Source organism: Grosmannia clavigera (genome assembly GCF_000143105.1).
Source record: "Grosmannia clavigera kw1407 unplaced genomic scaffold GCSC_97, whole genome shotgun sequence".
NCBI lineage: Eukaryota > Fungi > Ascomycota > Sordariomycetes > Ophiostomatales > Ophiostomataceae > Leptographium > Leptographium clavigerum.
The window spans coordinates 1,006,199-1,033,815 of NW_014040560.1; the positions used below are offsets into that span (position 1 = coordinate 1,006,199).

Here is a 27,617-nt window from a genome sequence, read left to right on the forward strand (position 1 = left end):
ACACGGGCACGAGCGCTCGTACTGGGGCTTGACACGTCGTATTTCTCCCTCTTCTCTGACTGTGCTCCTTCGTACTGTACTCGTACTTTTTCCGTCCGTTCTTTTTCGCACACACGATAAAAAGTAGCGTGCACGCCAATACGAGACGGCTTGGCAGAGATGGGGCGCGGGTCATCATGCTCTGTGTTTTTGTGCTTGGGACATATGCCACAAAAAAACGGTTCGGCGAATGAGAGGCTGCCTGGCTGTCTTCGGCGAGGCGGGAAAAGAATTGAAAGAGAGGGGGGGAAATAGAAGACGCGATACGAAGCAAACGATGTCGGGCGATACGGAGTCACACCAAAACTGGCAAAAACCCACTCCTGCAATACGAGGGATTAATAATAAAAGGCGCAGGCAGGTGCAATGGGGCAGCAAGTGTACGGATGGGGCACGAATCGACAGAGGAAGCGACCCGAGGTGAAACATGCAAATAAATGAGTTTCTGTTGGATGCTGATATACGGAGTAGAAACATCGACAACTCGGATGGTCTCAATTGCAGAAACTTCGTTGTCTCATTTCCAGGTAGGCGGCTACCAATCAGCCTTGTTAGCAGTGTGGCTTCTACTCCGTGCACCACTACGACGTAGTCTGTACGCGCAGTCTCTGCGCGAATACCAGTTTAAGACCCGTACGGTAATCCTTGTGGGATATTCGTCCGGACCAGTTGCACGTATCGTAGTAAGCTCTAAGGCCTTCAGAAGATCTAGTGATGATATTTCGTTCGGTGGTTGAATGAAGCTCCAGACTGTGCGCAATGTGCGTTCAGTCAGGGCTTCGTCTTATCTAGTGATTTCGGCGGCCGAGGTCAGGTGACCTCGGGAAATCCACAGCAGCTCAGGAAAGGCCGCTGTGCCGCACCCATGCTGCTGATCGGTGCAATTCCCCTTTCATTTCCCTGCCAGCATTGCGACTTGTGAAGTCTTCACAGCTTATTTGGCAAGCGGCATTCTTCACGCGCACAGCGAGTGTCGCTCGACGTCACTGTACGGCGACGGATCCACCTCGGCTGCGACAAATCTGTCCGCTTGCACCTTTCGAGTTACGGAGTCCGTAACTCGCATGCAACCATAAAGGACGACGGCGCCACTCGAGGGGGATCACGTGTGCTCTACCCCATACTATGTACGAGTACTCCCGTGCTCGTATCCCTTGGAATGGATAAGCACAAAATTACGAGAACTAGCTCCCTTCATTTCCAATCGAGAGCCCCTGTAATGGCGTTTCCGGCGAGCCCAGGGATCGGTTGCTGTACCCAGACATACGACGTGTCGCAGACAAGAGACGGAGAGATCGGTGAGAAGAACGGCGCCCAGTGCAAGGGCCTTCATGTATTCTGTGATCTACAAGACAGCATGGCGACATGCCGATGGCTTGCACAGAGTACTGTAGAGATTGGGATCGCTCAGAGTTTTGCCTGCGGTTGGCTGAAATCTGACAAATTGAGGTAATTGTTGTTCAGCTGGGAGATGTCGTTGACTCCTAGTAGTCGCATGGTCGTCTGGATTTCATCACTGAGGACTAGAGGTGTCAGGGAAGACGAGAAGGAGAAGGGATAAAGGAGAAGAGAGAAGGAGAGAAAAAGACAAAGGGACAAAGAGACAAAGAGACCGAAAAAGAAACAAAGAAACAAAAGAGCGATGAACAAAAAAAAGACGACTCACTGCTGATAGCCTTGATGACACCGTCAGTGCCGTAGGCGCTCAGGGCAAAGAGGAAGCCGCGGCCGATGCCAACACCACTGGCGCCCAGACAGAGAGCCTTGACGACGTCGGAGCCGCGGGTGACGCCGCCGTCGAGGTAGATCTTGGTCTTGGCAAGGAGCTCGGGGTGGAGGCGGCGGATGTCGAGCAAGGTCTGCACAGCGCTGGGGGCGTAGTCGAGCTGGCGGCCGCCGTGGTTGCTGAGGTAGATGCCGTCGACGCCGTGGCGGGTGGCCTCGACCGCGTCCTCGACCGACTGGATGCCTTTGACGATGATCGGCCGGCTGCCCCAACGAGCCCGGATCCAGGCGAGGTCCTCCCAGACGAGCGCGGGCGTGTAGCAGACCCGGAGCGTCTCGGCCTCGTGGCCGGGGAGAGGGGGGAGCAGGAGGGAGTCGTCGAGGGCAGTGCTGCCAGCGTTGGCGGTGCTGTCGGCCCCGACCTCGTGCAGAGGCAGCGAGCTGTTGTCGTACTCGTCCTCGACTCCCTTCTCGCCGCGTGCCCGGCGTTCGTGCAGGCGTAACAGGCGGAACCGGTCGTCCTCATCGCGCTTGCCGATGACATTGGCATCGACCGTCATGACGAGCGCCTCAAAACCGGCCTCCTTGGCCATGTCGATGCGTCGGCATGCGTCCGCTTTCCGCCGCGGCACATACAGCTGGAAGAAGACGGCGCCGCCGCGCCGCTGCGGATCGCCAAAAAAGGTCGCCGCAATGTCGCGCGGCAGCAGCGACGCCACCGAGCTGACGCACTGCGGGATCGCCATGCGGGCAGCACCACGCGCGAGGCAGCGCTCGGCATCTGCGTGGCCCAGGCCGGCCGAGGCTGCCGGCGCGATGAACAGCGGCAGCGTGCTCTCGGCTCCCATGATCTGCGTCTGCATCGAAGCCCGCGTCACGTCTCGCATCACCCGTGGCCGGAAGCTGATCCGGCCCCAATCGTCCCGGTTGCGCCCGTACGCCGTGTGCGTCTCGGCTGCGCTGTAGTAGTAGGCCGACGCTCGTGGCGACAGCTTCGTCCGCGCAACCTGCTCCAGGTCGGCCAGCGACACACACGCCGACAGCGGCAGCGCGGTCGTCGCCTTGGGCGGCTGTGTCTGGGCCATTGTCTGCTGTGCTGTCGTGCTATCTTGCTGTCTTGTTTCCTCGGGCCTTTGTTTCCCGGTCGTTTTCTCTTCTCGGCTTCTGCTGGAGCTGCCGATGTCGGGCTCTTGACAGCCCGGGAGATCACCAGCAGCTATCCTCTTTATTTTGCCCGAAGACGCCAATCCGCAGAAGATGGAGACTGTCGGTAAGGCCGACTTCGTTTACGGAGAACTGCAGCGCCTTCCGTTCCTCAAGTCGTCGAGAACAGCACTGAATATGTGTCTTTCTTTGACTCATCTGACGTTTCCCTTATCCTATCTGTCACTATCGCTCTTTCCCTCAACGCCAACAGAACCCCATGTAGAAAATCACTCCTCTGATTGGCCTGATGCCTGTATAAGTTCGCCATACTGAACGATAAGGCGCAATTAGCCTATCTGCTCGGGCATCTGGCCACCGCATGTGTCCTGCACCCCTCAGTACAGAGGAGATTACTTCTTTTGCTTCCTTCTCCTATGGACCGGAGGGCTAAACGCGGCTACAGGAGAGGATTACAGCCAGATGCGGTTGTGGGAGTTGAAGGTATCAAAAGCAGAAATAAAAAGGTCATTAAAACGATTTAAAGGAGAAACTAAGGGAAGAAGACAGGACTGCTAAAACAATATTCCTTCCTTATGCTTTCACAACCCAATTACTTTGTATTTTTTCTTCTCTTCCTTACATATCTGCCTTCCTCTCTGCTCTAGAATCATTCGTAGGGCAGATTTAGTTCTCGTACGATGTACCTGTGTCCTGTTTACATTATACATTGTTTTTTCCTACCAGGGCCATCTCTGCCTGGCGGTGGAGAGAATGCATGCCTTTGGCAGTCACGTGCGATGTTGAGACAAACCAATGCTTTATGATAATATTCAGCGCTCTTTTAAGGTCTTAGTTTTAGTAGTGCAACATAATCTTGGCTTTGACGGTCGTCTGAAGAAGACAACGAGAAACTATACTCCGTATTTTAAAATAAAACACGGACTGAAGACGGCTGGAGGAAATAAGAAGGTAAAAGAGAAGCTCATGTCTCATACGTAGATACCATTTTAATCCGTTTTCTGATATCTTGCTTTGAATTTGTGTTCATTGAAGTATTGCAACTTCTTCGCACAACATGTTCCTGTAGCACATGCAATTTCACAGAGCCGTTGTGGGCATCGTCATCGTCATCACATCATTTGGAGAACGAAATCTTTGCATATGTGTTGGCTAGTCTGCTCTCCACCCCCCGCAAACGCGATCTTTAAGTGGTATATATACTCCGTACCATTGTCAAAATGAGAAAATAAAGCTCATGCACATAGCCTGTAGAAATATTGAGAATTTTGACGTTTGTAGGTATTGGTAAAAGAAAGCTAAGTCTACTAGGAACGGAGACGCTAGCCTATATAAAGTCCAATTCTCAAACTCACCACAACTAGCAAGTAAGCTGCTTTGGTCTAATGGTTATGATTTCACACTTCCAATGTGAAGACCCGTGTTCGATTCACGGAAGCAGCACACCTTTTCAACAGCTTCTTTGGTCTAATGGTTATGATTTCACACTTCCAATGTGAAGACCCGTGTTCGATTCACGGAAGTAGCACATCTTTTTGGTGGTATTTGTCCACCCTCTTTTTATTGTCCCGCTTCAGTAAGTCTAGTATGAAATTCTGTCATACTCTGTGAGCAAAAGTACGTATTAAATCTCTGCCTGATTATTGTGTTGTCGAGAGTGGAGGGAGCATGAACAGATAGATTCAAAGAAGCAGTTTGCAAGATTTCATAGCAGTTGCCTTTATAGTTCTCTGTGAAGAATCATGTTGGAGAATGCGTTTGCTCGGAGCACAGCTGCATCACTCATGCCTAAATGTAAAATGCAGACTCGTCGCAATCGCATCTTACATTCTTTTCGGTGAGTTTGAATGCATGTCTCGCTGAAGGGTCTTGCTCAGTCAAACTTGATACTTGTCTTGATGGGAGGTAAAACATCCGGCTCGTATTTGAGCGGGCGCATAGACTCTGTTGTCACTGATTTCAAGTTGCCTCCACACCGTCTTGACGAAGACTCAAAGCCTACGAAAGCTTTGGCTGGTACTAAAATCTTCTCGGCAATGTTTTGGACACTCTTGGTTCTGAGTCGTTTCTTTCTCACTTTCCCCGCTGGGCACATTCGATACTAAAAATCGACGAAAATCCGTGTCCCAGACATCGCATATACAACTTGCTCGAGCTGATGTCGTCTCGAGAAAGCAAAACCACTGTAGGCGAACATGAATTCATTGTAAGCCGAGAGATCTACAATAATTCCCACATGCTGTGGTATCATATATTGCACCTAACTGAATACGCTGATTAGCATTTATCCATGTTCCGCTCTTCTGCCGCATGCCTTCACGACATCAGAGTCCATGTATTCAGACCTAGTTGCCAAGACTTGGCACACGACGGTGCGGTTTGAAGAAGGCCCATCTACAACCTGCAATATTCTGACGACCGGCGAGGGCCACCGCGCTGGTAACAAATCTGACTGGCGCATCATCGTCGCTGACCGCCCACGCCACCAAATGGAGAAATAGCCTACAGACGGCAATGGCGTGTTCATGCCTGGGATGAACGACATGGCGTAAGGCCATACACCCTTGGACCAACATCCAACTCGGTCGACGCGTGATCTAGCGGGGGTTTGCGTAACTGAGCGTCCTGAGTAAGAAAGGCTTAAAGGCAACATCATTGCGATAAACTCAATATATATCTTACCATAAGAAAGCTGTACATGCCTGATCTCTGTCAACGCACGATAATCTACAGTTGTGGATCGTAGGTACATATGTATGGGGGAGATAAGACGGGCGGACGAGATAATAACACGCCCGCATCGTTCCATGTAGATCTGAGTACACGTGGGGTGTAGTCTCTTACGGGCAAGATAAGACAGTTGGAATCGATTGCAGATGACATTTGACTTACGACGGTTCCGTATCTCGGCCATTAATCCGTGACCAAAGATTGGTTCCGCCTCTCTTGCGACAGCGATCAGCACAGCCGCCGGGGAACAACCGGTCGACAAAAGAACGTGACAGGCGGTGGCAGGCGGCGAGTTCCCCCAGGGAGACAAATATTGTGTTGGGCATCTTTCATGCAGCTCTCATTTGCAAAAAAAACGTGTGCTTCTGGACTAGTGTTGCATGGGAAAAACATGCAAGCGCAGGAGGACAAGAGTAACGCGGGATCTGATTGGGGATCGCGCAAGATCATAGATGGAGATCATTAAGTTTCGTCTGGGGTCTAAAAACGACCCGGAGAAGCCGTGAGCAGGAGCCCAGTGAGAGGCGCAGGAGGGCGAATCCCGCCAGCGCAAATGGCCGGCCTGCACATCCTGGAGCTATGCGGCTTTGGGGTACTCCCCAGAATCGTATAACCGTGGGGGAAGCTGGATAAAAGTGGAACAGCTTACTCGTCCATATCGGGCTTGCGAGTATTTCTGACCTTTCCGACTGTTTATGCTGTTTCCTTGCATTTTTGGCTGGCGTTGCAGGCTCGCACGGTCGAAGTGCCATATTCTCTGCTTGCTGTCGTAGTCGGCCACCCGTACATAGCTGTATGACGGGCATCAGACAGGCCCCAGGCAAAGTACAGCAGCGAAAGTGGAGGGAGCCGACCGAACCAAGATACATATCTTACAATGTCGCCTTTGAAGACAGAGAGGGTGTGTAGGCATATGCAACTAATGCACAAGCTTTGTCGGAGAAACGGGACTGCCGAGGAAGGTACGGCGGCTCTTATCTCTGACCAGTCCTGTTGACCAACCAGCATAAGGCCACCCCGGCCCCAGGGATGAAGCCGCTGGCCAATGGCGGTAGGGGAGATAAGGAGTCTGCGACGCCAAAGTTTTTGATATTACGAACAGCCAATCAGCTTGATCGTGCGACGGCCTGAACGCGACAAGTGGCAGGAGCAGACGAATGATGTTTGCAGCGGTGGCAGCAGTGGTCGCAGTGGTGTTCGCAGACATTCACAGTGCCACGACAGTGGCAGCCAGCAGCGGTCGTAACCAGCTGGCGTCACCTGAGCTGCAGGCAAGAAGCAGCTCAGGTCCAGGCGGTTGCACCCCTGTCCGCTTGGCTTGGCGTACATGCAAGACTTGAACGCGCAGTCGCAGTCGTAAGGCACGTTACCTGTTTGTCCGGCCGAAACAACCGCTTCTGGACAAGAGCGACTCGCTCACCCATTTGCTCGGCCCTTCTCCCCTTCTTCCTCCATCGGCGTTGCCCTGCGGCGATGCTCCTCACCGCGTGCTGTTCGCCGGCCCGGCTCCGAGGATGCACTCGCACGTCAGCAGCCGTTTTTTGCTGCCGTGTCGGAGCAGAACACGGGTGATAACGCTGTCCCATACGACAGAACCAAAGGCCTTCGGGCCCAATGTCCGCAATAGATACTGACCTACAGTTAAGGTAGCACTCCTAATTAGCGTTCAAGTAGAGTATGTAGGTGGAGCTAAGATAACATGCGGTATTTCTGTAAAACTGAGTATTTCTGGAACCGAAAAAGAACAAAAAAAGAACAAATTTAAGCCAGCGGCTCGAGACTGGAGATAAGAGGAATTACAGATGTGCGAGCGGGTAAACTGGACATACTGCCCCGTACTCAGCTAGTCCCGCCGTTCTCCATATTTCTCCTGCACTTGCCTCTTTTGTGGACTGCTTCGTCGCAACGTCGCTAGCTTGGAAAGAGCCACTGGCAAAGTCTTTGCTTGGATGGCAGACGTGTGCCTGCTGGGACACAACAGGCTGTCGCGACGGGCGCTCCTGCCTGCATCACCACATATCCCTGTCCATTTTTCTGCTCGTAGAATCTCGCTGTTCTCTCTGCTGCAAGTCACGTATCACCTTGTGTCATCAATCTTCCTTCGCGTCTCCGTACTGCAACTCCTCGTGCAGGATGATCAGCGCAACGATCGCATCCAACAGCACATCGGCGTCGCCACCCTGGAGCACACTAAGATAACGGTCCTCTCCATTGTCTCCTCATTATCCAAAGAGAACATGTAAGCAAATGAGCTATCCAACTTTTCTGCGCTACACCTGCACAGAACAGCAATGGAAGATAACCACCAGAGACTTACTACACCCTCCCTCTGCTCTGGTCCCTATAGCCCAAGGCCTCCACACCTCCTTCACATCCCTCCTGCTCTCTAACCGGCTCTCCCCTGCTGTTCTAGAGCTCTCCCATCTGTCCTCGGCGTCTCCCGCTGCCTGGACCCCCCGAAGCAAGCCACTTTGTCCCTCCATCTCCCGACTTGCCTTTTCAGCTCCCGATCTGCATGCCATTGGGCCGCATGCATTGGCCGGCCTGCCAATCACACGCAATCAAACACTATCGCACACATACACACACCCCCTCCCTTCTTTGCTACGTTCACGATCCAGCCGTACTTTCATCTGGCCTGTCTGCTGATATATAATAAGACCCGGTGCCAGCATTGCCTCTCATCTTCCCCTCTTTTGTACCACTACCAAGCACACTCATGCGGACTGTTTGATTTTGTGCATCTTGCGCGCCTTTGATCCCTTCAGCTACACGACGGCTAGCTCCTTTGCGAAAAATTTGCCGACAGAAAAGACTGGCAGCAGATCGACCTCGCCGACATGTCCCCCGTATTCAAGAAGGACGAGGAGCTTTCGAGCTCTGAAAAGTATGGCACTACCGACGTCGCCGTCGGCTACATGGGCGACGAGAATGCCATACACTCCGACGAGCTCACAAGGGGCACCGGCTTCGTTGGCCGCCTAAAGGCAATCGGCGCCAAGCTGGGTGTCGAGCAGCGCGGTATCGAGCGCGTGCCTAGCGATGAACGGACTGACACGAGCATGTCCTCGGTCGGCACTCTCGTATGTTCCCCCGGTCTTCCAAGTACTTTCTCATGTCTTGGCTAACGCCGTCAGTGGCTCTCTGCCAATATGGTGGTGTCTTCGTTCGCAATTGGTGCTCTGGCCCAGCCCGTATTCGACTTGGGCTTTGTCGACACGGCCTTGACGATCATCTTTGTCAACATTCTCAGCATCACTCCTGTCTGCTTCTTCTCCATGTTCGGTCCTCGCTTTGGCCTGCGCCAGATGGTCTTGTCCCGCTTCTTCTTTGGCTACCAGTCCGGCAAGATTAGTGCGTCTTTCCTCACCGCATCCGCATAGCTTCCCTTTCCGTCTCGCCATTGCTAACAGATGCAGTCGCCTTCTTCAATATCCTGGCCTGCCTGGGCTGGTCATCCGTGAACGTCATTGTCGGTGCCCAGCTGTTTCATGCCGTCAACAACGACATGCCTGGTTGGGCCGGTATTCTGGTCATTGCCATTTCGACGCTGCTGATCTGCTTCTTCGGTTACCGTGTCGTTCACTTGTACGAGCGCTATTCGTGGATTCCCTGCTTCATAATTTTTCTCATTGTTGCTGGCGAGTTCGGCCACTCTGGAAAGTTTAACAACATGCTGCCTCTTGCGTCTGGTCCCTCTGAAGCTGGCGCTGTCCTGTCCTTTGCCGCCTCGGTCTACGGCTTCGGTACCGGTTGGTGCTCGTATGCGGCGGACTACACCGTCTACCAGCCTGTGGATCGGTCGCGCAAGTCCATCTTCCTCTGGACCTTTGCCGGTCTGTTCTTTCCGCTCATCTTCACTGAGCTTCTCGGTGCCGCCATCATGACGGCTTCCGTCAACGACCCGGCATACTCGCAGGCTTACTCGGACTCCGGCATCGGCGGCTTGCTCACCACCGTGCTCGTCCCGCCCTTGGGCCGCTTCGGCAAGTTTTGCGTCGTCATCCTCGCCCTGTCCATCATTGCCAACAACTGCCCCAACATCTACTCTGTGTCGCTGTCGCTGCAGGTTCTTGCTAAGCAGACTGAACGCCTGCCTCGCTTCTTCTGGGTTCTCATTGGCACCGGTATCTACATCGCCATCTCCATCCCGGGTTACAGCCATTTCGAGTCGTGGCTCGAAAATTTCATGTTGATTATCGGCTACTGGCTCGCCATTTACGAGGGTATTTCGCTGTCGGAGCACTTTATTTTCCGCCGTGGATTCTCTGGGTACCACCCAGAGGACTATACAGATGCAAGCAAGCTGCCGCCTGGCATCGCCTCAATCATCGCCTTTGGCTTTGGTATTATGGGCGCTATTCTAGGCATGTCCCAGGTGTGGTTTACCGGTCCGATCGGCAAGCTGTGCGGCGGTGATTTCGGTGGTGACGTCGGCTTCGAGCTGGCTTTCGCGTTTGCGGCTGTGTCGTATATTGGTATGCGGGCGGTGGAAAAGAGCTACTTCAAGCGCTAAGCTTTCTGACTCTTATATTTGCCCTTTCTGTTGCTTTATTCTGCATTTCACCGTTCGAGAGAGATACACTGCCGGGAACAAGGGCTTTCGGACGAAGGCCCGGTCTGTGAGTCGAATTTGCTTGTACTTGCTATAGACGACGTTATGCGCATTTTTGTTTTGGTTTGCCTCCGTGCAAGGATGACTGTTGAGCTGGTTTTGTTGCACTTTAAGATACCGCTGTATGATGCAACTGTGAGGTTTTACAACCTGATATATACTGGTCGTACACACTGTCTAAGAAACTCGTAACTATGTGTATGTATAAAGGTTAGAGCTTAAGCTAAAGTGAGGTAATATACGAGACCATGTCATATCTATACACGTATAGTCTAATCGGGAGCTGTCATTAAATTACATTTGGCACTGTAGCAATTCGCTAGATACATACTCGTACTCTAATTTCATGTGTCGGCTCTTGCCCATGAGTTTCGGTTGTTCTAGGTTTACTGATTGTGACGAGCGGTTTATCGCACCCCTTCCAAAGATGGAAGTCTATCACGAATGGCCTGGAGCCGCCGAATGCCGTGGTCTCCATGGGCCAGCTCTAGGAGCAGAGTAGGCAGGCATCAGCATGAATGGAAGAGGCTTAAGCGTGATACCATAATCTTGCTCGATAAGAAACAACCCCTTCGGTACTAATCAAACATCCTCCCCCCTTTTTCAGAGGAGGGTTTTCGACATATTTTGATAGGTATGGGGCGGAGAGAGAAGGAAGAGAACACAGTGGTATAAACATTTCACGGCATCGAAGCGGCGCGACAAAAATGGGTAGCCTGAATTGGTTCTGTCCGGCAGCTGAGTCATCCCTTCATGGTACAGTCTGATTGAAAACAAGGCAACATCGCGTCACGTGAGGGGGGGGGGGACTTTCTTTCATATCCCTTCGTTCTTACTTCCAACGCCGACGGAACCCGCTTTCCTCGCCCCTTGATCAAAACAAGACGGTGGTACAGAAAAAGACAAGAAGAGAAGGAGATTAGGGTAATAGGCCGAGCAAGGCGGCTAGAGCAGGCGGGCAGGTTTAGTCATGATCGCCCAGATCGCCAATCGCGGGCTAATTGTAAAGGGCCGACTTGGCGAAGGCAGCGGCCTTGCTCTGCTTCTGGGCAGCGGCCTTTTCGGCCTTGACAGGGTCGACAGCCACGGCGGCAGCGGTAGTGTTGGAGGTAGTGCTGACAATGGTGTTGGCACGGCCGCGCGGGCCGCCCTCGGCGCTATCGGCGACGCTCACCGGCGCTGGCGGCGGTGCGGCCGAAGCCGGCATCAGCTGGGCCTGCTGCGGCTGTGACGGCAGGGTGATGAGGCGCAGGAAGGTGGCGGGCAGGTAGCCGACGCGGCCGTCGCGCGTGCGGCATTGCCACCAGTCGGACGGGCTGCCGAGCGGATCGGCCTTGGACAGCACGACGACGAGGTCATCGCGCTTGACGGCGAGATCCATGCCGGGGGTCGATGCGAGCTGCAGCAGCTGTTGTTGCTGGGGCGCGTAGTCGTACAGCACGCGGCAGAACTCGAGCTTGGTCGGGTCCAGCTGTCCGCCGGCGATCTGCTCCTGCTCCTGCTGCTGCTGCACGAGGGCCATCTGTCGCCGTCCCTCCTGCTCGTGCGACGCGGCCAGCGACCGGATCAGCTTGCCCATCAGGTACGGCAGGCCAAAGGCGGCCAGCACAAAGACGATCAGGGGCTTCCGGCTGGGCTTAGGTGCCTTGCCACCCGCGCCGGCTGCATCGGCGCCGGCACCGCTGACACCGGCCTTGAACCGCTCAAAGGCCGCTGGGGTCAGCGCCATCGCGTCCACAGGCGGCGGCCGGCCCGTCAGCCGAGCAATCAGCGTGCGGATGAAGCGCATCAGGGTGAAGATGCCGAGGATCGAGCCGAGCGTGTCGCGTAGGTTGCTAAACTGCTCCGCCACCGAGACCATGGCTGCAGCATCGTGTTAGCAGGAGACCATCAACAACCAAATGTCGTCTCCATTGGACGTACCAAAAAAACTCGAGTGCGTGGCCATGTACGTGCTCTCTAGCATCTGGGCAAAGCCGCCGAAAGCGCCCACGATGCCCTCGAGCATCTGGAAGGTGGCCTGTGTGCTCGTGCCGAATCGGTTCGTTAGGCTGTTGGGATCGTTGGGGTCGCGCTGTCCGCCACCGAGTCCACCGCCACCGCCGTACATGCCGCCGGCCCCGTACATGCCGCCGCCGCCATACATGCCGCCGAGGCCACCGTACATGCTGCTGCCGTAGCCACCCATGCCACCCATGGACCCCATAGACCCCATGGACCCCATGCCACCGTAGCCGCCGTACCGATAGGGGGAATAGCCGGAGCCGTAGCCGGCGCCGTAGGGGGAAGCGCCGACGGGCGACGCAGTGGCCAGGCGACTGAAGTTGGCCGCGTTCTGGTTGACTGATGCCGTCAGGGACGCGGGTATGGGCGGGATGGCTGGCGCGGCCGCTGAGGCTGACGCGAGGCTGGTGGTGGAGGGATTGGAGGCGGCCATCGCGGCGAGTGTCGGAGTCGTCGACGATACCGTCATTGGCACAGTGGCAGTGGCTGTCGGGGCTGTGCGGTTCCTCTCCCACGGTTTGGGCGGCGATGCCATCGGCAGTCCGCCAGATGTGAATGTGTGTGTCTTGTCGGACCGTCGTGTTGTCCGTTCGCGTCCGTTTTGGTCGTGGGGGCTCCCACAATGTCCGCGCGTCGATCAGCTACCTGCCCCCCTCGGGAAGATGGGTCTACCAGCTGTCGTCAGTCGTGGTCGTGCTTTCGTGTCGCGACGGTCTGTCGGGGTGGCCGCTTTGGTGCTGTGCGAGAGGTAGCCCAAACGAAAGCGCGTTTCGCTATCGCTCCGCTGCCCAGGTAAACAGACGATGCAAGAACCGCTCCTTCAACCAACAAGGACGCGTCCGACAGGGTCAGAGGAGACTGCGCGGAACCTGCTGGCGGTGGCTTGTCGTCGTGGTTACGGCGTGTGTGTCGGAGGAATAAAGTCCTGGATGCGGTCGATTTGGTTTCGGACGAGGTCTGGTGGCCAATGGGCCGAATGTGGGGCGCTTGTGGAAAGCTGAAGGAGGGAGAAAAACAAGGGACAAAGGAGCAACAGGGCGACACAAGTAGTTGACCGATGAATGCGACCGGGTTGAAGATGACGGGGGATGAGGCAAATTCGGAATGCGTAATCCAGCTGAAGAGCAGCCTCCGCTTCTCTTCTCGTGCTTTCCCGGAACTGGACTACTGCATATTCAGAAGGGGGAAGGCAAAAGTCAGCGGTGAAAACAGTGGCTGGCCATGCCCGGCTTGTGAACCTCGGCCTGGAGACAAGCCGAAGGGTGGGGAAAAGCGGGCCAATTTGTGTGAATCTGATTGGACGCTGGACAGTGCACGTGCACGTGCATGTCCGACGAGACTGATGGCACCGAACAGAAGAATGCAATTGCATACTTCTCACTTCGTAGAGCCATTGATTCTCGTACGTCAAGACACATCTATCTTAGAACATGTACAAAATAAGCCTACAGTGCTCCGTAAATACAGTACAAATACATCCATGTGCACTCGCTGACTTATATATCCCGAATACCGCACATCATGCCTTGACCCGCTTCTCGCCTCTCCGGGTTGCTCTCTGCTGACGGCCTGAGAGACGGCCAGCCGGCTCGTCCTTGTCATTGTCGAGCTCTGCCGCACTGTCCTCATCGTCCTCGTTCGCGCTGGTCTCGGGCTCGCCCGAGCCTGTCACCGTCGGTGATGCCTCCGGCTTCCGTTTCCGGCCCGCAGCTGTGGTCTTCTTCCTCGATGGCGCTCTCACGACCGGGCCTGAGCGCATGATCGCCGCTGCTGCCTCCATGGACGTCGTGCCCGCCTTGAGATTGCTTACGGCCGCGGCCAGACGCCGGCTGCTGCCGCGACTGCTCTTGTTGCGGGGCGCATGCCGGGGCGCGAACTCGTCTGGCATCTGGGCCTGAGCCTGGGCCTGAGCCCGCTGCTGGGCCGCTGTCAGGCGAGCACCCGAACCGACGGCACCGCTGAAGAAGCGGGTGATGTTGCTCTGTGTGCCCTCAGCCTCGCGCCGGTTCATGTCGCGGATCACCGGCACCAGCACCTCGTCTGTCCGATCCTGGCTCCAGCCAATGGTCGACATCAGGAAGCTGCGCAGTCCGTCCAGATCGGGCACGCCCCATTGGAACGGCTCCGTGCTGCTGTCCACCTCGGGCTTCTTGTAGGCCGCCGCCACCGCCGCGTTTGGAAAGCCTGTCGGCAGAAACAGCTTCGTCCCCTGCGACTTGCGAAACTTGCGCCGAAACGGCGAGCCGGCATCGGCCTCTCGCGATCGCCCATGCATCTGCACGTCGTCCCACCACGTCCGGAACTCTTCCAGTCCTTGTGGACCCGGAAACTCCGACAGGATCTCCATCGCTGTCACCGGCCCTACGCCCGGCAGTCCGTCTGTGTAGTCCGATCCCAGCAGCTGTGCAAGCGAGATCAGCTTCTCGCGCGAAAGCGACATCTCCTTCTCCAGATCCGCTGCCAGAAAACACTCCACAAACTTGTTGCCGTTGAACATGTTCTTGTACACCCGCGTGCCACCAAAGAGGAACGTGTCCGAGTCGTCCGTCACGATGCCATCCACCAGTCCCAGCGAGACCAGCTCCGAGCACTGCGCCTCGGCCTCCATCGGCGCTGTGATGTATGGGATGCCAAACAGCCGCAACAGCGCCTGGCATTCCGACACCATCACCATCGTCACCTCGTCCGCGTCTCGTCGGTCCTTTTTCTGCTGGTTCCGCAGCGCCTTGACCTCCTGTTCAAAGACCGCCTGGCTTTCCCGTCCCGTCTTGTGGTTCAGCGTGCTCGCGAACCGTGCGTGCTCCTCGGCCTCTTCGGCCATCTGGGCGAAGAGCTCCTCTTCTTCCGGGTCGCTGATGTCGAATTCGTCCTCGCCTTCTCCCGTGAAGAGGCCGTCGTCGTCGACCGGGGCAATCCCAGTCACAGCCTCTGCCACCACCTCTTTGGTCACTGTTGGGCGATCTGGAAGCTCGACGTCCTCAAACTCCATCTCTGGGGACGACAAACGTGTTACAGCAGGTTCAACCATTTCCACCGCCTCCGAAATTGAATCTGTAACTGCTGTCGGTTCTTGTTGATCTTCGGCAGTGTTTGTTTCCGCGACTCTCGTAAGCTGCTCGACTGTCTCGGACTCTCGTGCTAGACGCGGCGCTTCAATTATCTCAATGTCGCTCCCGCTATCGCTGGATGAGCCAATCTCTACAATTTGCGGCTCCTGTTGGCGCTGCCATGTTCGTTCCTCTGCCAAGGCCATTTCCCTATCTTCGGCGTTGATCCCATCGTCATATGCTTGCTGCTGCCGGATGGCCGTCCGGATATCGGTGGCGTCTGCCATCCATGGTGGCAAAGGACGGGGAGCGTCATCTTTGACACCAGTCTCTCGGTCTGCACCAGCCATGTCATCGTCCACGTCACCGGTCGCTGAGTTGGCTTCATCTGCCTCTATCACAAACCCTCCAGCAAGGCCGTCGTCATCGGAATCAGCCTCAAGGGATCCTGTCTCGGCGGCTGCAGCAGCAGCTTTGCCATCTTGGACCGTAGACGCAGAAGCCAATGCGGCGAATGATGAAGCTGCATCAGCATTTGGCTTCTTCTCGAATATGGACGTTTTCCAGTCCAACTGCTCAAACGGCAAGGGCCCATCAAACAGGGGTTTGACTCGTGATTTCGGCGGATCGGCAGACTGAACGCTTCCCGCCTGAGACGTGCCTTGTTCCACCGTTCTTTTCTTTTTCTTTGCTGCAGCTACCATAGCTGCTCGGATGTCGAGTTCACTGTCACTGCTGTCGCTGTTGTCGTCATCTTTGCTGCCTTGTGCCTTTGAAGCCGAAATTGCCGCATTGGACCGGTTATTGACAATGTGAGCCACCATCCTGCCACTCGTCGCCACAATCGGCCGAGAGACTACCTCGGCAGCTTTCTGCGTCCACTCTGGCGCTGGGATGTCAACATCCTCAAACGTCTCATCCTCATCCTCGTCAATATCCCCCCCAGACGCGTCCGCATCATGCTGGTTTCGTAGGGACATCGCTATTGCCTTGTGGAGATCCTCCTCTTCATCTGCCACGAGATTCTCGTCACCTACTGCCTCCTGCATGGTTTCCGGTTGCAGCGTCTCTACCGGTTGGTAACTCGAGACAAAGAGGGATTCATCCTCTGCATCTGCCTCATGTCCACCGGCAGTCTGGTCGTCTTTTTGGGATACTGATAGCTTGGGGAGGCGATTGAGGCCTTCGATGGGCACGTCTTGAAACTCAACGTCATCCTCGCTGTCCTCCCCTTTGCCGCCGTCGTACTGGAACTGCAGCGCATCGACATCAATAGGCTTGTGAACCTGGCCCTGTTCCTTGTCCCGGCTGACCACACCGAGAGCCCAACCGCCCTCGACACCTTCGTTCTTGACTAGGATATACTCGCGATCCTTCTCTCCGGCTACCCGGCCGTTGACACCCATAGTCAGGTCGATGCCCGTCATGCCGGCTTCTATCATCAGACGCTGTGTGAGGTGATTCCGCTCACGCACCCGTTCGATTTGAAAGCGGGAAAAAGCCATGCGGTCGGGGAACATGACATCGAGCTGCTCCTTGCTGAGGCCCATACGCAGGCGGCTGCGTATCCGCGCTGCATTGAGAATGTAGTAGCGGTCGGCAGGGGGGAGGCTCTTGAAGAAATCGCCGTCGAAGTCGATTTTGCTAAAGTCGTACAGGTTGATGTCTTCGCCCGCATGGAACTGGCGTGCGTATTCCTCCAGCTCGTCGATGTTCATGATGCGCGGGTCCTCAGGCCGACCCATGCCCTCGATGGGCCGGTCCAGCTCCGGAAGATGGTATGCGTCTTTCTTGGTGAACTTCCGCGCCTGCAGCCGCTCCTGCTCCGGCTTATGCATCTCCTCGGCATACACCACCTTGTCCATGCTCGGCAGCATTTCCCCATCCACCATCCCATCCTCGCCGCTGGCCTCGACTGCAGACGGCGCAGACTCCGACGGAGCCTCCCGTCTTCTTTTTCGCCTCTTCTCGGCGTCCTCTTCGGCGATCCGCTGCATCTGGACGGCTAGCAGTTTTCCAGCTGTGCGGACAGCATCTTCGCGGCGTCCCTCTCGTCTCTGACGACGCGCCTGCAGTGTCGAGCGTTTGAGCGCCGGTGCGCCACCATCGAAGACAAACACAGGCAGGATCCCAAACCACAGGAGCTTGCATACTCGCCGGAAGAAGCCGACGACGTGCGAGTTGCGAAGGGCGTTTCCCTCTTTGTCGCGGACGGCCTTGAGAAACTGGTAGATCCAGATGGAAGCGTCGACGGCAAGGCGCTTGCGATTAAGTGTGGCCAGGTTTGTCGGTCGTGCGCAGGGTTGCAGGACCTGCCAGAGGCCATTGACACCCATGGTGGAGAAGAGCCGTCCTTAAGGGCGGAAGCACAAAGCCAAGATGAGGAAAGGGAGAATGGCGACGAATGAAAAACGTAGACGGGGAAAGGCGATTTCTTTCGAATTGAGGCTCGTTTTCCCATCGCTCTCTAAGGAGGATATGGACGCTCCCTTATCATTGTGATTTTTCCTAACGTCTCTGCTCGGCAGCAACAGCAGTAAATATGACTGTGAGTGAGTGTGCATGACATGGAGTCATCGAAATCTCAGATTCGATCTATGCGACGTTCAGAAACGATTTGCCCCACGTAACTGGCGCCGTGTCACGTCCACGCTAAATCTAGGCTTCCACCGCTGTAAGTCGTAGCGATCAGGCATTCAGGCATTCAGGCATCATCTTGACGAACGTTTTGACACTGTATTCGCACGGCTCGAGTCAAATCCTCCGCCTGCCAGACTTGCTCTTGCATCTTCATACACTGACGAGAGAATATATTATTTTCTTGGTCGTTTCAAGGTCTGTATGTTGAGCTGGTCATTTGTTTGTGTTTCAGACGAAGCTTGATTCTGCGAATCCATGGATGTTTGCGAGAACCTGAATCCACAACCTGGAACAAGAACCGCAAGTCAACTGCGAACCTCATTTGCCTCAAAGCGACCAGCCATGAAAATCAACTCCAGAAGCAATAGTGCCACTTTCAGAGTGTTTCAGAATGACATATGACCTTATTCTAACGAGAAAGAATTCGGTATCTGGCGGGTGTACAAAGATGCTAAAGCGCAAGTCCTGAAGTCTGCGTGCCATTGCTGGCTTGATTAGTCATACGTTTGAATTGGCACCCATCTTGCTCGTAAGATAAGATACATCTTAATAAATGGTACTCCATAGGTATATTTTATTCTTTGGCCTTTGTCTTTGCTCGGTTACATAAGCACTACTAAATTGCATCGCATTCTTTTCTATGTCCAGATGTCCTATTTGTTTTGACTCGACCTGTGAAGCATTGATTTCCGAGACGGGCAGACTTATCATCGTGTTTCTAGCCGCAAATACATCTTGTGCAGCGACAAGCTTTGCTTTCTTCGGGTGCGTTGAATATGTAGGCGCATTGTACTCCGTATCAGAGGGTTTACGGCAGAAAATGGCATGCTTCAGTGGCGTATTTAAACCCCGCCCAAGCTTTATACAGCAACATTAAGACCAGCGTTAGCTGCTCCGTAAAATAGCGAAATCTTGTGTAACTGAACCTTAATATATATTTGTGCTTAGCACGCACGTAATAAAACCAAGCAAGGGAAAGTCAGGGCTGTGTATAAACTATTATTACTTGCTACTCGTTGTACAAATAAATGATTTGAATAAGCAATCTTTACTCGTACAAGTAGACTCTTATTCCGCACTCAGTACTGTGCTCTAGAATCCACTGCGAAGGCCTGTAACTAAAAAACAATTCGACACAATTCGGTCTGTGCTCGCTATATTTTAGTGCTAAAAGCTGTCGACGGATTTATACCATCTATACTCCGTACGGAGTACGGAGTTCGGAGTACGATGAGAGATAGTGGGGCCACTCCATCTTTTCGGAAACTATGGATGGAGTACGTGCATCGGGCCGTCGTTGCCACTTCAAAGGTGCCTTTAGCGCCATAAAAAGACAGAAAGCGCATAGTAGCGACAGTGGCGCATTTGCAAACGTACGGAGTAAATTGTGCCTTGACATGAAAATGGGACCGTTTTGGTTATCTAGAAGTTTATTCAACGGCAGAAGGTGGCAATATTCGTTCCAACGTAACGTAAGGACCAGAGCTCGAGTCCTTCCATGGAAAGACCATCATTTATTCGTACAGCGCACTGGGCTGCTGATCCTTACGATTATGACTCGTTATTTTGTCGGGGTTTCTCGTAGTTTCGTTGGACCGAAATGGTGAAAAACAGCAGACTACTTCAAGGAGAGGCATTTCTAGATAAAAGTACAGAGTACGCGTACACTTGGCGACATGGGTAGAGGCCCTATCTGCTTACACAGCACCTTGACCGGTTGTGTTCTCTGAAAGCCCCACATTTAACAGCAGTCTTGAATGTTGCTCGCCGAATGCCACTGCCGCCTGATCATTGAGGGGTTTTCTCAAGTTGCAAACATCTTTTGCGTGACAGCCTGTATAACGTCCTGTCACTAGAAGCGATCGTTAGAGCAATGTCGTCGCCTTCACCGAACCAGGCTGCTTCGTCGCCAGTGGCGCCGCAGACACTTTTGATCGAAGAGGAGTTAGGGGCTGGAGCGATTGAAGTCGTAAGCTGGGTACCTGTTGTCGTTTATTGGAGACTTGGATAGTCTGGCTGATACGTCTTCCAATCCTGTAGGACAACAACGATGGCGACTCTGCCTATGCTCCGTAAGCATTAGTAATATGGCTTCATAGCTTCTCCTTTCAAGTTGAGTGAAGCAGGCTTACAAAAATAGCACGTTGGTGACCGATACGACCTCTCTCCGGTCCTCGATCATGCATTACAAGTGGGAGTACGGGCGCCGCTTTCACGCCCTAGACGATGGCACATACTGGTAAGCTATTGGTTGCTACAATCCTTCTATTCAGGAAGACCCGATATTAAGGATTTTATTGCGGTTCAAAGGGCCGCGAACGACGAAAGACAGCAGAACGCAGAAGATTTAGTGTAAGTTATAGTTGTCCCCCTTATTCTAAGAAATTTGGTTACTCATTCCTTTCGCAGTCACGAGATGTACCGAAACATTCTTGATGAGGAATTAACACTAGCCCCGATCCCGGATAACATTCAGGTAAATCTGGACTGCTAGTTTGTATAGAAGAATGCGGCGGCTAACTGAAAATATCCCTTTTCTCTAGAAAGTCTTAGACATAGGGTGTGGGACAGGAATCTGGGCCATGTAAGAGCTTCTAGCGGAAGAGATGCCCTGACCCTGACTGACACAATTTATAGTGACTTTGCAGATTTGCATCCATCAGCAGAGGTTATTGGCGTAGACCTTTCACCTATACAACCAGCTTGGGTTCCGCCCAATTGCAAGTTCGAAATTGATAATATCAACAGAGATTGGACCTATGCGAAGAACTCATTTGAGTTTATACACATCCGTGCTATGACGGGATGTGTCCCGAACTGGGTTCAATTTCACCGAAAAGCCCTTGAGTAAGAGAGCTATGTGCATGAACAGATGGATTAGAATCTCTCCCTTGGTTGCATATAGTACTGACTTACAACTCAGGCACCTTGTTCCCGGTGGATGGGTTGAGCAGGTAGAAATATCCTGCCTTGTTCAGAGCGACGACGGCTCCCTCTTACCGGACGCAGCGCTGGTGCGATGGGGCCAGATTTTTGGACAGGTAGGCGAGAAAATGGGCAACAGCTTCCGGGCCTGCGAGCTTGCAGCAGATGCGATTAAAGATGCAGGCTTTGTCAATGTCCAAGAACGCCGCATCAAACTCCCCATCGGAACCTGGCCTAAAGACGTGAAATTGAAGAGCTGGGGTGCCTGGAACCGGATGTTTTTGCTGCAAGCACTCGAGGGATTTGCCGTTCGGGGTCTGACGAGTATGTTGGGGGTAAGTGCTGTTCGCGCGCCAAAACATGTGACGTTTTGTTTGGCGCCGTGTTGACTTTATTTAGTGGTCAATCGAGGAGGTGCAGCTGTATCTTGTCGAAGTGAGGAAGGAGCTGAACGACCCAAAAATCCACTCATACATCGACATGTAAGTCTCATCCGTTATGTCTGAGGTCGAGCTTTATATGCATGCATACTTACAGCACCTAAAGGTGTGTTGTCATAGGCCAGAAGCCCACAGCTGAGAAGTAAGACGGTAGTGAGAGGACAAGGTAGCTCTGAAAGACAGCAAAAAAGGTTGATACCGCTTTTAATGAGGAAACCGAAGCATTTTGCTGTTGCCTCACCTAGGTCAGAGAACGTAAGCCATCTTCGACTGTTCTAGTGTGTTGCAGAGTAATGCCGACTTGGTTACGTAAATGACCGGAAAACGCACAGGACTAAAGATACATCCCGTCACTATCGTATTTAGAAGCACGACGAGATAGACTTTTCTCCAGGCTTCAATTCCCCGCATGGCCAGTGCTGACCTCCACCCGACAGCTATAAAACGGTTAGCGTGGGCTGACTTACAAATGAACTAGTCGCTGTGCTCTGCCTCATTGCCAAGGCCTTCAGCTGTCGGGCGTACTGGATTGTAGCTAGTGATTCGAGTCCGGGTGCGTTTTACGGATTACAAACGAGTTTGAGACCCACACTGTTGCCTAAAACCCACCGCATGAAAGGTGAATGGCCGGAATGGGTGCGAGATAAGACAGTCATTTGATAGAGAGAAGGCATCCTTGCATGATGGAAGTACCTGGCTCAGATGTTTTCTCGTTGCCTTACGTCGTAACCACACGAGTTGGGCTTCTTTATAAACAACGCATCCTCAAGCCCAAGCTATTTCTCCCTTTACACTGCTCTCTTTGATGCCAAATTTTGCACTGCTTTCTCAACTCCAAATATCCGTGGCATCATCCCACCAAAAAGTCACTGAAGATCCCATATACTTATACCAGTTCATTTAAATATCGCCCGTTAGTACCGCACACCGAGATTGGTGTAAGAAGTTGTCGCGAAGCCTTTACCGTGTTCTTTTTCCGTCCGCGACATACGATCTCTTTTTAGGTCATTGATTGCAACGGTGACCATCGAAATGTAAGTCAAGGCCATTTAGGATTGACCATAAAATCCGTATCTGATGACGACAGGATTCGCACTGGCCCGACGACGCCGATCGTGATCGCCCTGATGGGGATCGGTGGAGCTGAACGCGAACGCTTTCTGGAGGCCCTTGTCGACACTACCTTGTCGACTTCGTGCACCGAAACTTCAGTGTCCTCGGTGTCCCGTATCGCTAAAGGAATGATCGATGGGGAGAAAGTATGGCTGGTCGATACCCCTGCGACAGTCTCGGATGACGAGATGGTTGAAGCAGTGAGAACGGCACTGGGCCACGAACTGCAACAAGAAGACATCACCGTACATGGCCTTATCTGCATCCAAGACATAAACGAAATATGCATGCACGACACGGCAGAGGAGAATGTCACAGTGTTCAAGAAGCTACTGGCGCCAACTCTCGGGAGCAACGTCATGATTGTCACCGCGCTCTGGGATGAACTCAGATCCGCCGTCCAGGGATTCCGCGCCGAGTTCGCGTTGAAGGCCATCTACTCTTCGTCATATCCAGCTGTTACCGTGAACCGGGTGGAAGACTCCCGCGATGACGACGTTGGGGATATCTACCTCGGAATGATTCAAAGCTTGATTGTCAAAATGAAATCCACAGAGGACGACCAAGAGTCTGCGGCGAAGCCTCGGACCAGCCCAGCTACTTTGCAGCTCCACAGAATCATCGACAAGAAAGACAATGATCTGGCAAGTCTCCGAGCCGAGATTGGCGTCCTGAAGGACAAGTTTGACGGGCAGTCGGAAGTGCTGTTGAAGCTCTCCCACGAGAAAGAATGCCTGCTGGACAAGCTCGAGCAGGCCGAGAAGCAGGTCCAGCAGCTGAAGGTGCAGCTGGAGGAGCAAGAGAGCAAGCTCTTCGTCGAGACCAATGTTATGAGGGAGCAGTTTGATGCCAAGTGGAAAGCCGTGGAAGCCAGGCTTCACGAGTCGGAGAGAGACCGTGACAGCCTCACTCGCCAGATGGACCTGCTTTCCCTGGACGTTTCTTCACGACAGGAAGAGACAGAAGAGGAACAGGAACAACAGGAGCAGACGCAATCGAAGCAGCGAGAGCTCAACCCGAGCCTCAATGTGCTCGACTCTCGCGGCGAGTTCGAGCTCTATCGCGCCGCAGCAGGTGGACACTACAACCAAGTGAAAGAGCTGCTGGAGCAAGGCGCTGACGCTTGCATGTGCACTAATTTCCAGTGGACGGCACTGCACTGGGCGTCCAGCAACGGGCATCCCAAAGTCGTGGAGCTGCTTCTGTCGTACGGCGCCAGCCCGAACGCCACATCGGACTCGGGACAGAAGCCGCTGGGAATGGCTAGGACAGACGAGATTCGAGAGATTCTGCTGAAGTATGGGGCTACAGAGTAGAGCAGGAGAGCTGCAGGGTCTGGATTCACTGCCTTGAAAGGGAAAAAGGCATGCAATATATAGCGGTTCGTATTCGACAGGTAACTGATTGGCCGGCATTTAGTCCAGCCATGAACTAGGAAATGTGTTCTCTCGTACATTTTGTGTCAGTGAAATTCATCTACAAATCCTAATTAGGCCATCTACGCACTGAGGTATACAGGTGTAGCATAGAGTATCTAGTAGAGACTAAAAATCTACGGGATCCTCCTGTCGTGTCTAGTGAGCGTGTGTGTATTGTTGTAGGAGAGTACTTGCCGGCCTACATGTAAAGAAACTCTAAATAAGGAGGCCTGGGCGCCCTGTGCCACATAGTACAAGTATGTCAGTTCATATTCAAATGCCGATTTTGTCTACTTGGTTGTTAATTAGGCTCCTATTCCTTGCATTCTTGTTCCGATGCAGTTTATGTATTATATGTATAAGTGGGATCTTGACTATCCATTCGTTTGTCCGTGGTATCCAACTCCAATATTTAAGATATATGCTAATAAGATATAACATGTCAGGTCCAACTCCATGTCCTAAGGTCCACCTAGGAGCCCTGCGCTTGATCAACGCTAATATCAAGGGCGGCGACGCTGGTATAAGATTTACGGACGGCTACAAAGAGAGTGATGGGCGTTTAGCAAATAGACGCATGAATTCGGTGAGACACTGTCTTGATATATCTAACATCCCCTATATCCTTCCAACCCGTCGAGTCAGATACCAAAATCCATCAGGGTCAACTTCCGGTTCGAGTGCTTTGTTAGATCCAATAAAGCCGACCGCCTTTCGAACAAAGTTTTCATGTATGTCATCATGCAAGCTATTCGAAACCTTGAGCGAGTAAGCACTGAGCCGTTAGATAAAGACTAGCCGACGACGAATCCAATCGGCCTAAAAACGATTATTGATTCAAATTATAGGCGCATGCTTGTGGCCACCCTCTTCGTACAACGAAGCAAATTAGCTGAAAGTGAACAACTTCTGCTGACAACTTCTGCTGCCAGGCTCGTCGCCGCCTACGATCGAAAGTCTGTGGTCATGTGCCATTTCTTCAGCACTCCCAAAAACGGTTAGCCTGTGCAGTGTGGCATCGGCCTCGGCCTCGACTAAACCCAGTTTGGAAAACAAACAGACGGTTGTCCTCGTGGCTGCAGTTGTCAGCATTGTCTTGCGGTGGGTTCTCTATCCTGATTTGTCGTTAGAACCCAGCCCCCGTTGTCTGCCGCGATAGGTCAAGAAGGTTCAGCCGCTTCTCCTGGACAGCCCTTGTCTTGACTAGAACACAGCAAATGCATCAACAGTCGCAAGATCGAGGTTCCCAATGTCGGCCAAGACCTGGAACAACCCGCGCGCAGAAAGCCTTGATGGCATCCCCCACCCGCCGGTAGGCAAGGCTGGCGTGTTGTGCTTTGACGACAACGGCTTCTACTCCTTCTCGTCCTTGCTGGTGCTGGAGCACATTATGAAGCGGATCGGCAACGGAACCGAGACGCGTCCGTGCGAGCACTTTGACCTCATCTGTGGGACCGGGCTGGGCGGCCTGATCGCCCTCTTCCTCGGTCGGCTGGGCATGGTACGATGTGTTGGCTTCGTGATCTGGATGCCAAGGGGACCATGCTGACTTGGCACAGACGATTGGCGAGTGTCTCGACTGGTTTCGCAAGAATTTGCCCTCCCTCCTTCCTAGTGGCCAGGCGTCCATGTTTCTCGGCTGGGGAAAGAGGCTGCGGACGAACAACCGAGCGCTGGAGCGGGCGGTCAAGGCGGCTGTGCGCGCTCGCGGGCTGCCCGAGGACGAGCCGCTGCTGGACCCGGGCTTCTCGTCGGACAGCAGCAGACGGCCGGCGAGCTGCCGCGTCTTTGTCCTGGCGATGCACCCGGGCAACATCCACGTGCCGATTCGGCTGCGATCGTACACGTCCAAGATGGACCCCGTGGCGGCAGACTGCTGTCTCTGGGAGGCTGCCGTGGCCGCCGAGGCCTCGCCGACGTACTACACGCCCGTGATGATGGGTCACCCCCCGGTGCCGTACATGGCTGCCTCACTCGGCTTTTGCAACCCTTCCAAGGAGGCACTAGACGAGGCAGCCCGAATCTGGGCTCTCCGGGGGGGCCGCTGCCTCGTCAGTCTCGGCACCGGAAAGCTGCCGCCCCGGCTCGACCTTGACGGCATCCCGACCTCGTCCAGGCCTTTCCAGTTCACCCGGAGCATGCTCCTCATCCATACCATGTCTGCCATCGCCACCGACACTCAGCGCGTCCACATTGAGCTCAGCCGCGACGCCAAGTTTCTCGGCCTCCGATACTTTCGCTTCGAAGCGTCCGAAGGCATCTCGTACAAGTCCAGCTACGACAAGTCCGAGGTCCTCCAGGAACGTGTCCGGGCTGCCGTGATCCGTTACGTCCAGCAGGAGGAAGTCTCCAAGGCACTCAGCTTCTGTGCCGAACACCTCCATGGGGTGTTGGGTGGATCGGCACTGCCGCCAGAGCTCATCACACAGCTCTTCCCAGCGGTCAATGAGGACGAATGTATGCTCATTTGGCTGTTGTCTGCTCTCTCAAGACTCATTGCTTACGCACACCGCACAGTCTCAGATTCGTCGCTTACCTCACCTCTGGTGCGGATCCTCGATTCCGAGTTTATTCCAACAACGAAAGAGCAGCGAAACGCGCAAGTGGCCATCTCTACACGCAATGGACAGCTCCCCTGGTCCACCCAGCTGACTGTTGTTTTTTAGGGATCGATCTGCAGACGAATGGCTCCGGCGGCTGCACAAACATGTGCATCCGGTAGTGCAGCAAAGACGAAGGAACAACGACAGAAGAGTTAAAATCGCCATCTTGGACTCGGGACTGGATGCCCAGCACAAGGACATTATTCGCCTATCGCAGGACGACGACGGAAAGAGCAAGATCAGGGACGTCAAAGACTGGACGACATCCTCGGTTGGGACCAGCGACTCGATTGGTCATGGAACCTACTGCGCAGCGCTCCTGCTCGAAGTAGCTCCCAACGCCGATCTGTACGTGGCAAAGGTCTTTGATTCGAGCACTGCTGACGAGGAGACGCCGACTCGAGTGTCCGAGGTGCGTGCAAAAAGACAAATTCCCCGTGTATCGACAGGGGGACAACCCGCTGACACTTTGCACAGGCCATCACCTACGCTGTCGAGACCTGGAAGGTGGACATTATCGCCATGGCCTTTGGCTTCCAGAAGCGGCACGAAGACATCCTACAGGCAGTCAGGCTGGCGTACGACCGGGGCGTCATCATGCTTGCGGCCGCGTCCAACGACGGAGCCCTGGAAGAGAGACCGGCCTTTCCGGCGCGGCTGGACCAGGTCATCTGTGTCAACTCGGCCGATGGGCTGGGCTCGAGCTCAGCCTTCAACCCGCAGCCCAGCATCGCCGAGGACAACTTTACCATCCTCGGCGAGAAGGTCGAGTCTGCCAAGGTCGGCAGCCACCGAGTCCGCAAGAGCGGCACGTCCGTGGCCACAATGATCGCTGCCGGCGTGGCTGCCCTCGTCCTCGAGCTTTCGTTCCAGCGACCGGCCAGCATGCGCGAGTCTGACATTCGCTCGTACTCGGGCATGCGTGCCGTGTTTGCGGCCATGTCCCGCGACACGTCGACCTTTTCGACCGATGGCAGGTACTTTATTCGGCCCTGGAAACTGTTGGACACGGAGAAGGATCTGGATTATATCCTCATGGATATTGCGTATATATTGAATCGTCTCTAAAAAGCAGCTATTTGGGAAATCTCTGTCTGGACCGCACTGGTTATCAATCGATTTGCATCGCACAAGCACATATACTACCATCCTCC

The 27,617-nt window shown here is 53.9% G+C and overlaps 6 protein-coding genes across 6 annotated transcripts; 3 read left to right on the top strand and 3 right to left on the bottom strand.

The window, feature by feature from the left end:
• Nucleotides 1-1,446: 1,446 nt before the first annotated feature.
• On the bottom strand, nucleotides 1,447-2,849 carry CMQ_4870 (L-lactate dehydrogenase; the record flags this gene model as incomplete). The annotated part of the gene is made up of 2 exons (XM_014313026.1): nucleotides 1,447-1,562; nucleotides 1,706-2,849. 2 exons carry the CDS (start codon nucleotides 2,847-2,849, stop codon nucleotides 1,447-1,449), a joined length of 1,260 nt encoding a protein of 419 aa, XP_014168501.1.
• A 5,649-nt stretch (nucleotides 2,850-8,498) lies between these two features.
• CMQ_4519 (purine-cytosine permease) lies at nucleotides 8,499-10,174 on the top strand (the record flags this gene model as incomplete). Its single annotated transcript, XM_014312675.1, has 3 exons — nucleotides 8,499-8,741; nucleotides 8,796-9,012; nucleotides 9,072-10,174. 3 exons carry the CDS (start codon nucleotides 8,499-8,501, stop codon nucleotides 10,172-10,174), a joined length of 1,563 nt encoding a protein of 520 aa, XP_014168150.1.
• Nucleotides 10,175-11,270: 1,096 nt separating this feature from the next.
• On the bottom strand, nucleotides 11,271-12,812 carry CMQ_4278 (peroxisomal membrane protein; the record flags this gene model as incomplete). The annotated part of the gene is made up of 2 exons (XM_014312434.1): nucleotides 11,271-12,136; nucleotides 12,197-12,812. The coding sequence occupies 2 exons, from the start codon at nucleotides 12,810-12,812 to the stop codon at nucleotides 11,271-11,273; spliced, it is 1,482 nt and encodes a 493-aa protein (XP_014167909.1).
• Nucleotides 12,813-13,796: 984 nt separating this feature from the next.
• On the bottom strand, nucleotides 13,797-17,660 carry CMQ_4713 (DNA excision repair protein rad2; the record flags this gene model as incomplete). Its single annotated transcript, XM_014312869.1, has 1 exon — nucleotides 13,797-17,660. The coding sequence occupies one exon, from the start codon at nucleotides 17,658-17,660 to the stop codon at nucleotides 13,797-13,799; it is 3,864 nt and encodes a 1,287-aa protein (XP_014168344.1).
• Nucleotides 17,661-19,837: 2,177 nt separating this feature from the next.
• Nucleotides 19,838-23,758, top strand: CMQ_4760 (sam dependent methyltransferase; the record flags this gene model as incomplete). The annotated part of the gene is made up of 12 exons (XM_014312916.1): nucleotides 19,838-19,933; nucleotides 20,005-20,036; nucleotides 20,105-20,203; nucleotides 20,275-20,316; nucleotides 20,374-20,440; nucleotides 20,508-20,548; nucleotides 20,602-20,811; nucleotides 20,888-21,224; nucleotides 21,289-21,371; nucleotides 21,436-21,471; nucleotides 22,334-22,363; nucleotides 22,417-23,758. 12 exons carry the CDS (start codon nucleotides 19,838-19,840, stop codon nucleotides 23,756-23,758), a joined length of 2,415 nt encoding a protein of 804 aa, XP_014168391.1.
• Nucleotides 23,759-25,109: 1,351 nt separating this feature from the next.
• CMQ_4853 (lipid acyl hydrolase) lies at nucleotides 25,110-27,531 on the top strand (the record flags this gene model as incomplete). Its single annotated transcript, XM_014313009.1, has 4 exons — nucleotides 25,110-25,361; nucleotides 25,420-26,317; nucleotides 26,583-26,875; nucleotides 26,941-27,531. 4 exons carry the CDS (start codon nucleotides 25,110-25,112, stop codon nucleotides 27,529-27,531), a joined length of 2,034 nt encoding a protein of 677 aa, XP_014168484.1.
• Between the last annotated feature and the right edge of the window lie 86 nt (nucleotides 27,532-27,617).